Below are 13646 nucleotides of genomic sequence, written 5' to 3'. Positions count from 1 at the left end.
AAGTTTTAGAATCCAGTGCATGACTGAGAAAGGCCATCACATCAAAGCGTGTTTGAATTTCGGCGGACAATAACCTCCTGCAATCCTGTAATAACATCAGCTTTAATCCCGAGGACAGGTGTGTGCCCGTATCTTTGTGTGGGGACCTTAAGGTGGATTTCAGTGTCGACAACATGTATGAATCTTTGCACTGTGCTGCTGTTTCTTATCATTTACTGAGAGTCGTAAGAAAGAGGTATTGTCTCCAAATCTGTGCACTGACATCACAGTTAAAAGAAAAAAAAACAAAGTAGGTACAAACAGGAAAAAACTACAAATGCCAAACGCATGAAACTCACTGCATGATTCTGCAGGAAAATGATCACAAACACACAACTGAAGCAGGCAAAGTAAAGAGGTGAAATATCAGAGAGAGTCACCTGATGTCTAAGGATGGTTAAGGATGTATTTTCACTTGCGGCACCCAATTAAAAAGGATCAAGCTGAATTTTATGTCACTTTATATTTTTTATGTGTTTACTTCCTATATTTTCCATCTGTAAATCATACATTCACTGTAGCTCCACTTCTTATATTTCACCTGACATTAAAAAAAGATTACCAGGGTGTTCAGTGACATGGAGCATTGTGAAAATAAGTTTACATTTATTGCTTCAACTTGTCGCAATGTACTCTATGTCTACTGTTGTCGTCACTATGAGATCACATTGTGCCTCACAGCATTTCTTTTGAATACATTTTGGTAAGAATACAGTTAAGATGGATGGATAAAAATGTTCTTCAGAGGCCTTGAGATCAAATCAAAACATGAAGACATTTCATATTTAAAAAATGTTGCCCATTCATAAAAAATATCAGTAACTTTATAAACGTACTATACATGTTACTACTATAGACGATACTGTTTAAACCAAAAGAAAACAAAAACAAACGTATCACAGATCACATCTGTGAATCAGATATACTTTATTTAAAATATATTTCATAAAGGTATCAGGCAAAGAGATGAGAGTATAAACTCATCCATAGCCAGGTTCCAGATGTTTCCTTCCACCTTGTGACTGCATGTGGTGCAGTTTCCTGTGTAGCTGAGCCTTAGCCAGATCTACAGACAGCCTCCTGGCCATGCGGTCAGTGGTCCTCTTCATGCTGCGAGCCATCTCAATCGCCTGGTCCAGAGTCCTGTTCACGTCTTCTTCCTAGAAAACCAAAGAAACTTGTCCCTTAAGCCAAGTAAGACTCGTGTATGTCACAGTAAAGACCTGATCTTTTTTATGATATACAGCAGATGTTCCTGTATATAAAGAGAACTGGTTTATCTGATTTGCGTTAAAGTTTGAGACATTTGACCTTGCTCCTGCTACGTCTGCTTGTCCTGCTGCCAGTCTTGAAGGGCACCGATGATGGAGACGGTGTCCGCTGAAAGTACACATTGCTGGGCAGGAGTGCTGTGTCTGACTGAGTGGAAGGTTTTCTGTGATGGGACATGGACTGCAGCGGTGGCTCCCTGAATTTATAGCTGGATTTGACAATACGTAGCAAAAAAGAATGATTTATCCCAAGAAAAAACTATGAAGCGTACAGCTGATAAATATCTCTATCAATGCAGTTAATGCTTGTATTTTACCTGGCCGGCAGACTGCAGGAGGAGCCGTAGCTGACCTGCAACAGCGGCTTCTGGAGAAACGAGCTGGAGAGAAGAGACCATCTGTCCTTGGAGTGTAAACTATTTGTGACAACTGTAGATCACAGAAACATGACCAACAGTGTGCTCAGTAAGAATTAGTACGTATTGACAGCAGTGATTTTCCTTTTCACCTTACAGTATTACAGCCCTTACACTATTCATCCAGATAACACTAATACATTTACTGAGGTCAGTTTCATAACTCATTAAATCAAAACCTTGATGGACAAAACCTGACATGAAACAGTTTCTCACTCTGTGGTCTGAAGTCAGACATCATGTCGTTCTTTCCTTTTAAACTGCAGCTTCTCAACCCAGAAGTTTCCAGTGAGCGGCCTCCCTCTGTCCACGCAGCAGGAGAAACTGAATGTTCAGTTCAAAGACAATCAGACAGAAAATCATCCAAATAAAGTGAAACAAAATTCTGCTGTGACTCTGGCTCTGACCTCCTTTGGGCTGGACCGCCTGCTGTTTAAACTGAAACTCAGGTCCCGAGGATACGCCTCTGCCACCTTTTCTGCTCCCTGCTGGTGAACTGTGTAACTGCAACATTATCTCAGAGCTTGTTTCACTGCTGTCTGTACCTGAAGAGCAAACGAACAAATTACATTAAAAGGATGAAGTAACATCTGCATGCACTCATATCAAAGCAGGGAAGGGAACTTAGAGCCAGACAATTGGAGTTTACACAGTTTTATGGCTGGTGGGGGTCTACCTTTGCTCTGGCTGGGGTCCATGTCTGATGAGATCCAGTCCTCCAGCCTTGCCTGACTGAAACTGAAGTTACTCACATCTCTGCTGCTGATATTCCCCACTCTACATGTTATGATACAAATAATCAATATGAGAAGACATTTGGACTCTAAATGGTTATTTCTGTTTAAATGTTTATCATGAAACTGAAATTCTTACTTGTTAGTTTACTAGATATAATACATGTCACTATCAACATGATAACACCTTACAAAATGTCCATCTTTCATTCATTGACCATGATGATCAGAGTCCCACCTGTTACAGGCTGGACTTTGGTAAGTCCTGGTTCTGGACCGGCGCTCCTGGCGCTCTTGTCTGTATTTTGAGGTGAGATAGTCCATCTTCTGAGCTAAGTGAGGTAATTGCACTAAGCCCACCTCCAGGTCCTTCTTTAGCCTAGACACCTCCGATTGCAAGGCCAGGATAGCCTCACTGGTCACACACGAGCGACACAGAAATGTAAATGTTCATAAAATGGGAAAAAAAGGTCATGATAAAGTTCCAGTAGATACGGGCAAATATTTAGCTTAAATGCTGACTGCTAGAACAAAGCCACATACTTGTGAAACCCCTTCAAAACAAAAAAAAAGAACAGTTGTTGATCGAGGTAATGAAGGCAACAACAGAGAGAGATTGAAACCAAAAGGGTGAATCTCAGATGAGCTGTTTTTCAAAGGAGAGCTCTAAGAATTCAAAGGTTTCAAGAGTGGCCTCAACAGTAATTATTTGCATTAGATTTATTCCTATAAGCCTTATAACCAGTTGTCTGCTGCCACTTTAAAAGTGCAAGACCAAATTTGCGTCCTACACTGCCCTCTGGCTTTAACTTTTATTTCTTCTTAAAGAGGTTGAGCACCAACACTTTCAAAGGGTGAAAGTCCCACTCCCATAAAGTGCCACTTTATTTTGCTGCTGTTTTCATGTTAATTATACACACTCTTCATAATTTTACCCACAGTGGTTTAACATTTGAATTCACTGCAGTGCAGTGATTATTCACTAACACTGGTGTTTGTTTTCGGCATACTGACCTATTACAAGTGCAGAAGCGCAGAGGGCTGCCTCTGCCATCAGTATCCATGGAGGTGCCAAGTAGAGGTTGAGATACGAGCTGATGGTGCTGAGCAGACAGGCTTTGGTCAGATCCTGTTTGGTCAGTGGTGGACACGAGGAACTTTAGCACTGACCAGAAAACATGACATAAAAAGTGAACATGCAGTGATGGAGATTACTCACCTTGCAGCATTGCTGAAGGTTTCTTAGTGGTACTGTCCACCCACAGATCCACTGCAGCTGTTGCTCCACAGTGTTGTGTTAGGACAGATGGGTGGGGGCTGGCCCACTGGTAGCCAGTGATGGCAGGGTGGATGGCTGTTTGCAGGTGGGAGCACGAGTCTTCACTGTCTGAGCTACTTAAACCTTCTTTCTGGGACAGCACACTGCAGAAGCAAAAGCTCAGCTTAAGGTATTCTCATGTTAGGCTCATGTGATATGTTTATGATGGTGAACCAGTCATTAAAATACTCTCACTCACACCTTTCTGCAAGCAGATTTGATTGAAATGATCCCGAGCCCGAATGATTCAAGTAAGAGCTCCCAAATCCGCTGTCTGTCTCTGAACTCACCATCTTCTGTGCATCAATAACAAGGTTTTAACCAAAAGATATGCATGAAAATTTGCATTGCATTTTAATTGTGTGGAAGAGACAGCAGCGGTCAAACAGGCTAGCTTGTATCTGCAACTGACCTGCGAGGCACATGAGGTGTTGAGATCCGGCTCTGAGAGGCTGTGGCTCTCCGAGCCTCTTGGTGCATCAGAGGAACAGGAGACCTCCACTGCCAGACTAACACAATCACCCAGATCACATTCATCCTTTTGTCTGGAGACTCTATCCTTGATGCTGTGGCTGCAGAAAGAGCAAGTGTTTACTGTATAAAGTCTAAGTGTAATAAACAGCAGTGGTTTTGTTTCAAAACTTTTTTTAACAGTAGGATATGAAAAGCATTATGAGAAGAAGACAATGCCTATGTTTTCTGCATTGAGCATGATAATATATATTATGCAAAAACAGATCTCTTGCGTTATGAAGACTTAAATATAAAATTAAAAAACAGCAATAAGAAGCCATAACAGAGAGTCAGTCACCTCACAGTCACAACACTGACCTGCTGACTGTCCACTGCTCATGTGAGGTGGTCTTGTTTCCACACAGGTAAGCTAAGATGTCACTGTGATCTGCCACCTCTGACAAACCAGAGCTCCTCTCCTCATCCTCATCCTCATCCTCAGCTTTACAGACATCAAGTCCAACCAAGGAGCCCGTTGAGTCCCTAAAACAGGCCAGAGAAGAATACCTGCACACAGGCCCAAGCACTCCCTTCCCTCCGTACTGTGCAACCCAACACCAGCTGTGTACACGAAACACTACCTGCCCACAGGAAGGCTGAGAACGTGCACAAACACACACGTATGCACCGCTCACAGCATAAACAGCTAGCCAGGACAAGGGGGTTTATTACAGTATACTTATATCCATCCAAGTCATCTTTAATTTTTCAGCACATTTGCCACTGAACTGTATATTAGCTGCATATCAGAAACTATAAAAATGTTATATTTACAAAAGAAAGATTTAAAATTTAAGTTTTAAGTTTAAAACCTAAACATTAGACTGCAAAGAAGAAATTTATTGGTACCGTGACTGGCAGCTGCCATGTCCAGAGTTTTTCACTAGAGGGTCAGCAGTTACGAGCTCACTACTTTGGTCTGATCCACCACTTATCTGAAGGTCACTGCCCTCCTCTGCTTCTTCTTCCTCTTCTTCTTCCTCCGTGTCCATCTTATAACTTTGCCCCTGAAACATAAAAGTTAATGCAAACATATGCACATACTTAGCATCTGTACCAGGAAAGGATTTGTCACAAATGAAGATGCAGGGCATGGATGCAAATAAGGATCCCTATCATACCAACAGGGCTGAGCGGATATATTTCAGCCTTAAAGGCAGCATGAGCACAGGAGATTATTATAATTTCTTCTCAATCTATATTTCTGACTCTAAAAGACAGAAAGCAGCCACCATGAAAATGCAGATATAAAACTGCACTCCAAGAAAAAAAATGTAGATAAGGTGACCAGTGTGAAGGCAACTGTTCAAAACATGAAAACCAAACATTTAGCTACTTATAAGAGGCTTTTAGCTGAGCTTAATTTGGAGAAGAAGAGGAAGAGAGGAAGAGAGGAAAAACCCTCTTAAAAAATCATGGAGTTTAACCACCAGCTCCGGAGGCCAAAGCAGATGAGGCTGGGGGTTTTTTGTAGATGAATGTATACACAAACTAGCAGTCAGCAGTCATCTGCAAAGGTGGACGGTTTCATCCAAGAAACCCTGGAGCTGAAACAAATGCTCTGAAAAGAAAATGAATTGTAGGCCCAAGAAGAGCCTGAGAAACTCGAGGCAATCAAGGTGACAGAGGCTTTCTGTGAAGAGGCCTCAAATGATGCTCCACAGAAGCTCAATCCTGTGGAGAAATTCAATAAGGAAACGGCCAACAGCAGTTTTCAGCTGAAGAGTGCAGTTTACAAGCTTTAATGTGAAGCCTCAGGTAACGAGCACAAAGAAAACACTGGAGCTCCTCCAGCATCCAACAGAGAGCATAACAGAAGTTCCACTGACAGATCTGAAAGTAGCAGCTACGCTGAAAACGATCCAGACTAAATCTAAGTCAGAAAAGGCTTTTCAGAACTTTCTGATCACACCTCATGTTGCAAAGACCTTTTTATTCAAAACAAGCATTTAAAATATTCACAATGTCATTTTTTGCAGATAAATAATTAAACATAACAACACAATTTTTGGAAACCTACAATTGCATTGCTACTAGTATGAATTTGAACTGTTGATATGCAGCATTGCATTTTTACTATTCACAGCGTATTCTGACTATAAAAGGCCCCAAATCAGAGAATATGAATAGTGTGGCAAAAACATTAAACGTGAATTTTCTGTGTGTCTTTTACCTCATGCAGGGAAGGTGGAGGTGAAGGTGTGAACATGCAGACAGGAGTGGGTACAGTCGTGGACGTGGGAGTGGATGTTGAGTGAGGAGGAGAAATCTGATCACACACGTTTTTGTCTATGATCTCCTTAATGTCCTCAAGATGCATGCCTATCCTAAAGATGTCTCCTTCCACTAGTCTGCACGCGCACACACACACACACACACACACACACACACACACACACACACACACACACATAAATGGGTGCACAAACATGATACTGACACTTACAGCTGCCACCCCGGGGTCTCTCTGACCTGTTAGCATCAAAAGTGCCAGTGTTCCTGGATAAGCCCATGTAGTTTTGCATCTCCAGAGCTCTGTGCTCCTCCTTCTTACTGATGTAGTTTCTTTCCAACTGGTCTTGAGCCTCCATCATGCTCCTCAACATCTGCAAAAGGATCAGGTCTATACTAATGCCCATGCACAAAAAAGCAGGCCCCAAATTGTGCTTGAAATGTAGTTTACCTTACATGTAGGATGTAAAGGATCCTTACCATTTGCTTTTCTTCTGTGCTTACAGCCATGTTGCTCACAGTAAATCTAAATTCATCCACCTGAAGAGCAGAAGGTTTGTAAACGTTTAAAATATGTGTGCGTTTAATTGTACAATAGCTGTAGTCATTTTCAAACACACCTTCTGCATGAACTGGCTGATGATGTCTCTCAGCTCAGCGGTCATCCTTTCCCCATCACTGGGATTATCCTGAAGCTCGCTGGAGGAAGCTGCGGCCGCCTCCTTAATGGTGCTGACGAGAGCTGACTCAGCTTTTTCATTTAAGCTGTCTGAAAACAAGCCAACATGGGAGTCATACACACTCAACATAATTAAAGTAATAAGTTATGAGTAAAATGTTCCTGACACATCCTCTGGGATTTGTACTGCCAATATATCTTTCTTTGTAGCTTTATTTACTTATTTTTATAAATAATGCTGCCAAGCACAAAATGCATCCAGACCAAATCATTAGCTCAGCCAGAGGCGTGGCAGTGTGAGGGACGCTCTGCTGTGATTAGTTGTTAGGGTTAGGGTGGGTTGGGTCAGAGCTGATGTAATGTAGCTCAAACCACTAGGCTGGGAATAACATCACAACAGAGGCCCTCAAGGATCATGGCAACACTAACTTTAGAGTCCCTCACAAAAAGTTGTGTGTTACCTCTCCCTTATCTAGTATCACCTATGGAGAAAGGCTTTTCTGCATTACTATAAAGTATTATTTAAATTATTAAACTACAGTTAGTCAGTATAGCCCTCGCTGCTGCTGCATGCTGGGGTTTAAATCTGCACCACTGTGTTTACAAAGGGTTCTAGATTAACTGGTTCTGCAGCTTTATTAGAACCGCCGTAGAGACAGACCGTAGCTGTGATTACTGCAGCAGAATGACATGCCACCTCAACTCTAAATTTAACATGACTGTTTTTATTTGCTGTAACATTATACACCAATTTTTATGTGCACCCAGTGATGGTTTCATTGCCCGAGTCCCCGTCAGCGATGCTCCGCAGGCTCAGATGCTACTGTAGCTGTCCACAGCAGTGCAGGTTAAACCACACTGGCAGCTGGAGGACAACAGCAGTATCTGTAAACAGCTTCAATCACCACAGCCAGGCTGAGCAGCTGCAGCCATGCTCACAGCCAGCAGCTGGTTACTCTAACAGAATGGCCTTTTAAAATGAATAAAAAGCGCAAACACATCATGGCACATTTCATTTCTGTAGTATTAACTCTTAACTATCTGCGTCTTATAGCTGGACAGGAGCCACACACCGACTGTATGGAGGGATCAGTATGCAAAATATTTAGGGGGCACCACAAAACTAAGGCAAAATACTGGATTCAATAAAATAATCAATCTATTTTCCAGCTAAAATGACAACAAACTGGAGAGCAGCTGCCAGCCTGAGCACAACATGCCTTTAACGTAGTGTTTAACTCGACTTTCTGATCATTCAGTGTTTAAATAAAGATACACAGGCCTGGTTTGTCATAAATATTCAGTTATTCTTTCAATGTCATTAAAAGGTTTCATTAAAAAATGTGTCATCTAAACTGATCACTCTCTGAGGAATCCAGTCAGACTTTATTTTCATGTAGTAGAAGGAAGTTAACCTTTCATGATATCAGATGTCGGACACGGAGCCGTACCTGATGAGGGAAGATGAGGAGCTTTGTATCCAAGATGGCTCAGCTCAGCTAACTGCCCCTGATCTTCATCATCATCCTCTAAATAAAGCATGAGTTCTGAGGAGGGCTGATTCTGTGAAAAGCAATAAATACCTTTGTATCTTACATTTGAAATGTAACTAATTTAACACAGGCCTGTGTGAATTACACCAGGAAGAAACCTTAGAACTCACACTGGTTCCTAGTCTCATCTGATCAATGAGGTTCTCTGCCTCTGCGTATTTGGTGAGTAATTTATCATATTCAGCCTAAAGAAAATAGAGAGGATGGATGTTACAGCTCTATCTAAGAAAACAGTAATGCAATGATGACAGAAAATATCAGCTAAAGAAACTGAAAGTCTAAGGTTCATTTGCAGTGCAAAGATATGATCTGAATGCTTTCTACCTGCAGATGGTGCACCAGTGCAGGAGGAGTGTGCTTTTCTTCATCTTTAAAGACATTAGCTTTCCCGGCTGGCAGGACTGAGTCCTCCAAGACTCTGCTGATCACCTCTAACATGCCTGGGGAAGACTGAGCTCTGTGAATGGTGCTAGGGCACTGAGGAAGTGATCTGGCTGGGGTTTTGGGGATTTTCACTTTAGGGGCAACCTTGGAGAAGTCGGGGAGCGGGTAATGGACTTGGCCTTGGCCATACTTCATCTCACTGAAGGATCTTGTACGCACCAGAGGAACTCTCTGAACCTGCTCTTCCTCCTCATCTGCTTTGTCCTGCTTTACTTCATCTGCACTGAAATCCCCAATGCTCTGCTTAGAATCTGTACTTTCAGAGTTGGACATGCTGTTTGCACAACCACCAGATGTGAAAGTAGGAGTCTTCTTTTCTACCTGCTCTTCTGAACTTGCTTTTTTTGATGCAGCATTACTCTTTTCATCTGAGCTCTCTGTGTGGTTATTATTCACTGCTTTGCTGTTGTGTGTTGGAGCCTGGCTAAAAACACTGTCGTCTGCACTCTCCAACAGGGACACCTCTGGCAGGGTCTCTGCCTCGATCAGCCTACCCAACCGCAGCAATTCCTCGTGGGAGAAGTGCCGCAGCAATAACTGGTTAATGTCTGCAGCACCAAGATGCGGTCCACCAAGCTCACTTTGCTTGGAAGCATCAAAAACGTTGTCCTGCTTTGTGCTGATATCTTCTTGCACCAATTCAAGCTGACCAGAAAGATCAGGACTTGTATGAACAGTGTGTCCTCCATCAGAGCTAATGTTTCCCTCAGAAGAATCTTTCTTGTTGAAGTAAGGGCTTCCAATGTTGCCATCATATGGCAAGTCCTCCTGATCCTCATCACTGGTATTTTGTCCAGTGTCCTCACTTCCCTGCTTATCTTGCATGGTGTTTGATCTTTGGGAAGACACATGTAAGAGATTTCTCTTGGAACTGCTCTCTAGAACCCTCCCGCTCAGACTGCCCACACTGCTCTCTGAGGAGGAGTCATCCAAGCCAGACAGCTCCGCGTCCCCTGCAAATTAAAAACCCAAATACCATGAAAACCTAATTACAGGGTCATGTTGATTCCATTAAATTAGGTTGTTGTGACTTTTAAGGCTAATGGTGGTGACTGACTGGTGGTGGTCAGAGGGCCCGGTGGCGCCAGTGTCCGGCAGCCTCGCCTCTGTCAGTGCGCCCCAGGGCGGCTGTGGCTACAACATAGCTTACCATTGCCAGTGTGTGAATGTGTGTGTGAATAGGTGAATGACGGAATGTAGTGTAAAGCGCTTTGGGGTCCTTAGAGACTGAGTAAAGCGCTATACAAATGCAGGCCATTTAATGATGAGAGTGAAAACTAGCTCATGACTTTGCAAAAACAATATATATGTCATTGCATTTGTTTTGTCACACCTGAAGTGAGCAAAAAAACATAGCAGATGTTTAACATTCTGCATGCCAACATATTTATAATGATGTATTATTAAAAAAAAAATTTTATGTAAACTTTTGATTATATACGCACTAATTCACCGTAGTATACAAGAAAACTGACACAATAAACAACAGTGCCTGCATGTCTTACCACTAAGATGGATGCTTGCTTCAGAGGCAGCAGACTCTGCCTGGGACAGATGCAAGGCCAAAGAACTCTCCAGATCACTTAAGTGGAGACTTTCATCCTCACTGAGATCAACAAAGAAGCTCTGCTCGATGCATTTTTCCCACAGCACTACGGGTCTGTCCTCCCCCTGAACATCCTCATCCGACTCTCCCAGGTCTCCCTCCATGGACTCTGCAACAGAAAAATGGATGCACTGTTCAATATCTCCTCACCTCTGTTAAGAAAAAAGCAGGGTGAGAAAACTGAACGAAGCACCATTCATCTCTTAGCAACGCAACCTGCAAAGTGACAACACTGGATCAAAAAGCACTAAGGTGTCAATTATTCAACAATCAATACAATGTGTGCACAGAAGATTGCGTGCTGCAAGGGTGTAAAGTTTTTGAGTTAATTATATGCTTGGGTGAAACGTATTGTGTCTGTTTTGAGTGTCTGACAGCAGCAGAAGGCTTATAAATAAATATATAGATAAATATTTTTTAAAAAGTAATTCATCTATTTCATTCAGAAATAAATAATTTGTTTTAAATGGGTTCTTCCTTCATAAAATAGAAAAAATCCTTAGTTTTAGTATCTGGGACTTTGGTAAAAATTTAGATACAATGTGGCTGATGAGGCACTGATGGACGTGAATACTGACATTTTTAGATGTGCGCAAGACTGTCAGTCAACTGCTTTCTAAAAGCTGTGTTTTCAATATAAAACCTGTACTGATTTTCCTAAATCTTACATCTGACACATGTCCTCCATACAATAATAATAATCTAAAAGACTAAATCTAACACTGAAACTATTAAAAGCTAAACTATATAAATACACTCTGTGAACTAAACCGAATTAAAAACAAAAAATCAAATTAAATAAAACCCTAATTAGAAAATACAATATCATAACGACTCTGCTGTGTAGCCCCTGACCCTCTGAACCAAGAAAGAAACACTATTCTAAAACAAAAGTGTCTTTGTCATAATATAAAACTATTATCTATACAAAACAAGTTGTAAAATACATTTTGCAACACACAGGAATCCGTTAATACTGCACATCATTAATATAGAGTTAAATATACCTATATAATACCCTGATATGATATTTCAATAGCTCATAAGTTTTTGCATGTATGTTAACAAAATCTGTCATGTGATATATGTATTCAGGTACTTGATACCATAATCGTAATAACTACATTTCATAAGAGTAGTGGAACAAAAGTATATAAAGTACATATATCTCCTACTACAAGTTAGATGTGAGTGTTACCAAACACGTTTAAGCGTCTGTACTGTTTCTGCATGTAAGTCTGAGCTGCATTTCAGTGACATAGTACTACTGAAATGCTTTGCTGGCCGTGGTTACTTACCTTGGTTGTGTTTAGCCGGCTGGTTCTTCTTCAGCAGTGTGCCATTACCTTTAAGTTGATCCCAGTCTTGAAACTAGCAGCGATGGTTTAATATCTCCCCCATCTTTCTTGACATATGCCTTCCTGAACAGGTTTTTTGTGGCATCATTAATAATGGATAAAAGGCAGCGCTGAACGTCTGGACCCGCGATGACAGCAGCATGCATGACAACTAGCGGGGTCTCGTTGCTAGGTAACGGTGCTGAAACCTCCTCCAAAAGGCTGCTAGCAAGTGACAGTTTTGGGCTATTGGCTATTACATACTTATTCTCTCTTTAAAAATAAGTATGGGAATGTGCAGACTTTCACCCTCCTAAATAATAATACACAGTGCCGAAGCCCCACAAGTGTGCACGCTGAAAGCCAAGGCGTGTCAAACTTTCAAACATAATAAAGCTCGTGCTTGTCTCAGCTACATTATCACAAAAACGTCACCCTTCTCCATTCAAATCTGTTCGTCCAATGAATTTTCTGCAGGGGCGTGACTAAGTTTGAATGCCGCTCTCTGATTGGCTACTTGACGAAAACACACAAAGCTAGTGCACCCGCAAAGGGGTTTCTTCATATTTATCGAAGTTAAATCGAAGTTTTTACCGAAGTTGGAGGATAATGTAGCCGTAGGCTGAATATAGTACAGCTTATTGTTATATTACAGGCGTCCACTTTTTTTTCTCCCCGTAAACGCACCCATGTTTTTAAACTCGTGAGACACTAAAGAAAAGAAGACAAGTCACCTTTGTTCGAGCTGGATCGCCTAACGTAAGTTTAGCAGCTAACAGGCTAACTGTGCTAGTCTTTGGCTGGATGTTGGTTCAGATGTGTGAATGAATTAACTGGTTATGAATAAAGCTAAAGAGACAGCCGTAAGATGAACTCATTTGGGACACCACAGCCCTGACAGTGGTGTCCATAATGCGAAGTAATTTCTTCACTTTAAAGTAGTTATCACTGGAGCTGATATTAAAATGCTATAGATGAATTGTCACCATCAGTGTAGTGTAGGGCATAGATTTACTGTTTGTTATATAGTATATAATTTGGTATAGGCTATAGTGTATTGCTAACAAGTGTTATACTTGTGCAGATGGTTTATATAGCATGATTATGACCACTTTTATCGTACATAATTCATTTCTTACCGTAGTTGCACTCATGTTAGTGTAGTAATGGTCATGAGAGCATGCACTCAAACGCACAGTCTTGTATACCTCTACATCTGATTGTATTGTTATTACTATACGGTGTATACAATATATACCCAGTTGCCAGCATATTAGGTGCACTTAACTGTAACAAGTGCAACCGGCTTTTTGTTTATTTAGTCTATCCTTTAGGTAGGTGTAGCTGTGTGCATGTCATCAAGAGCATGGAATTCAATATTTAATGTAGTCTGTATTTAGCCATGTTTTAATATAAAAAAAAAATTGAATAGCCAGCATTGCAACACATGCTTATGAACTTTGAGGTTATTTATGGTTGTAAAATTGTTTCTTCCAGGCTTCCC

At 41.4% G+C, this 13646-nt stretch overlaps 2 protein-coding genes across 8 annotated transcripts in view; one reads left to right on the top strand and one right to left on the bottom strand.

The window, feature by feature from the left end:
- Window positions 1-431: 431 nt before the first annotated feature.
- Window positions 432-12563, bottom strand: LOC120727545 (microtubule organization protein AKNA-like). 5 transcript variants are annotated; one of them, XM_040021866.1, is made up of 22 exons: window positions 12104-12563; window positions 10705-10914; window positions 9080-10152; window positions 8866-8940; window positions 8654-8765; window positions 7144-7292; window positions 7004-7063; window positions 6764-6897; window positions 6465-6642; window positions 5141-5298; window positions 4610-4774; window positions 4191-4350; window positions 3980-4074; window positions 3680-3882; window positions 3475-3589; window positions 2699-2875; window positions 2403-2503; window positions 2134-2271; window positions 1943-2029; window positions 1628-1739; window positions 1351-1519; window positions 432-1199 (listed from the first exon to the last, which is right to left on the bottom strand). In XM_040021866.1, exons 2-22 carry the CDS (start codon window positions 10907-10909, stop codon window positions 1020-1022), a joined length of 3846 nt encoding a protein of 1281 aa, XP_039877800.1. In that variant the 5' UTR covers window positions 10910-10914; window positions 12104-12563; the 3' UTR covers window positions 432-1019. The 5 variants fall into 5 exon arrangements, with proteins under 5 accessions (XP_039877800.1, XP_039877799.1, XP_039877798.1 ...); XM_040021865.1 differs by having other exon boundaries at window positions 1943-2050; window positions 3980-4071; XM_040021864.1 differs by having other exon boundaries at window positions 934-1199; window positions 1943-2050.
- Window positions 12564-12724: 161 nt separating this feature from the next.
- gpsm2 (G protein signaling modulator 2) overlaps window positions 12725-13646 on the top strand; it is a 10660-nt gene continuing 9738 nt past the window's right edge. For 2 of the 3 annotated variants that reach the window (XM_040021873.1, XM_040021874.1), the window contains exons 1-2: window positions 12725-12901; window positions 13640-13646. The exon at window positions 13640-13646 is cut by the window's right edge and continues 32 nt beyond it. The gene's annotated coding sequence lies outside the window, so the exon portion shown is untranslated. The remainder of the gene's footprint in view (window positions 12902-13639) is intronic. The other variant, XM_040021875.1, reaches the window with a different exon arrangement.

Source organism: Simochromis diagramma, unplaced genomic scaffold, assembly GCF_900408965.1.
Source record: "Simochromis diagramma unplaced genomic scaffold, fSimDia1.1 OVJJ01000205.1, whole genome shotgun sequence".
In the NCBI taxonomy this organism is placed as follows: domain Eukaryota; kingdom Metazoa; phylum Chordata; class Actinopteri; order Cichliformes; family Cichlidae; genus Simochromis; species Simochromis diagramma.
Note: the sequence above shows the minus strand (reverse complement) of the source record. Positions and strands in the feature narration are given on the sequence as shown.

Bases quoted from the DNA above. Each gene is read 5' to 3' on its own strand.
- LOC120727545 (XM_040021864.1), bottom strand. From the start codon at position 10,909: ATGGAGGGAGACCTGGGAGAGTCGGATGAGGATGTTCAGGGGGAGGAC. The intron at 10,153-10,704 runs GTAAGACATGCA...TTTAATTTGCAG, and splicing joins AGCAAGCATCCATCTTAGTG to GGGACGCGGAGCTGTCTGGC. The intron at 4,351-4,609 runs GTCAGTGTTGTG...CTCTTTCTGCAG, and splicing joins GAGCAGTGGACAGTCAGCAG to CCACAGCATCAAGGATAGAG.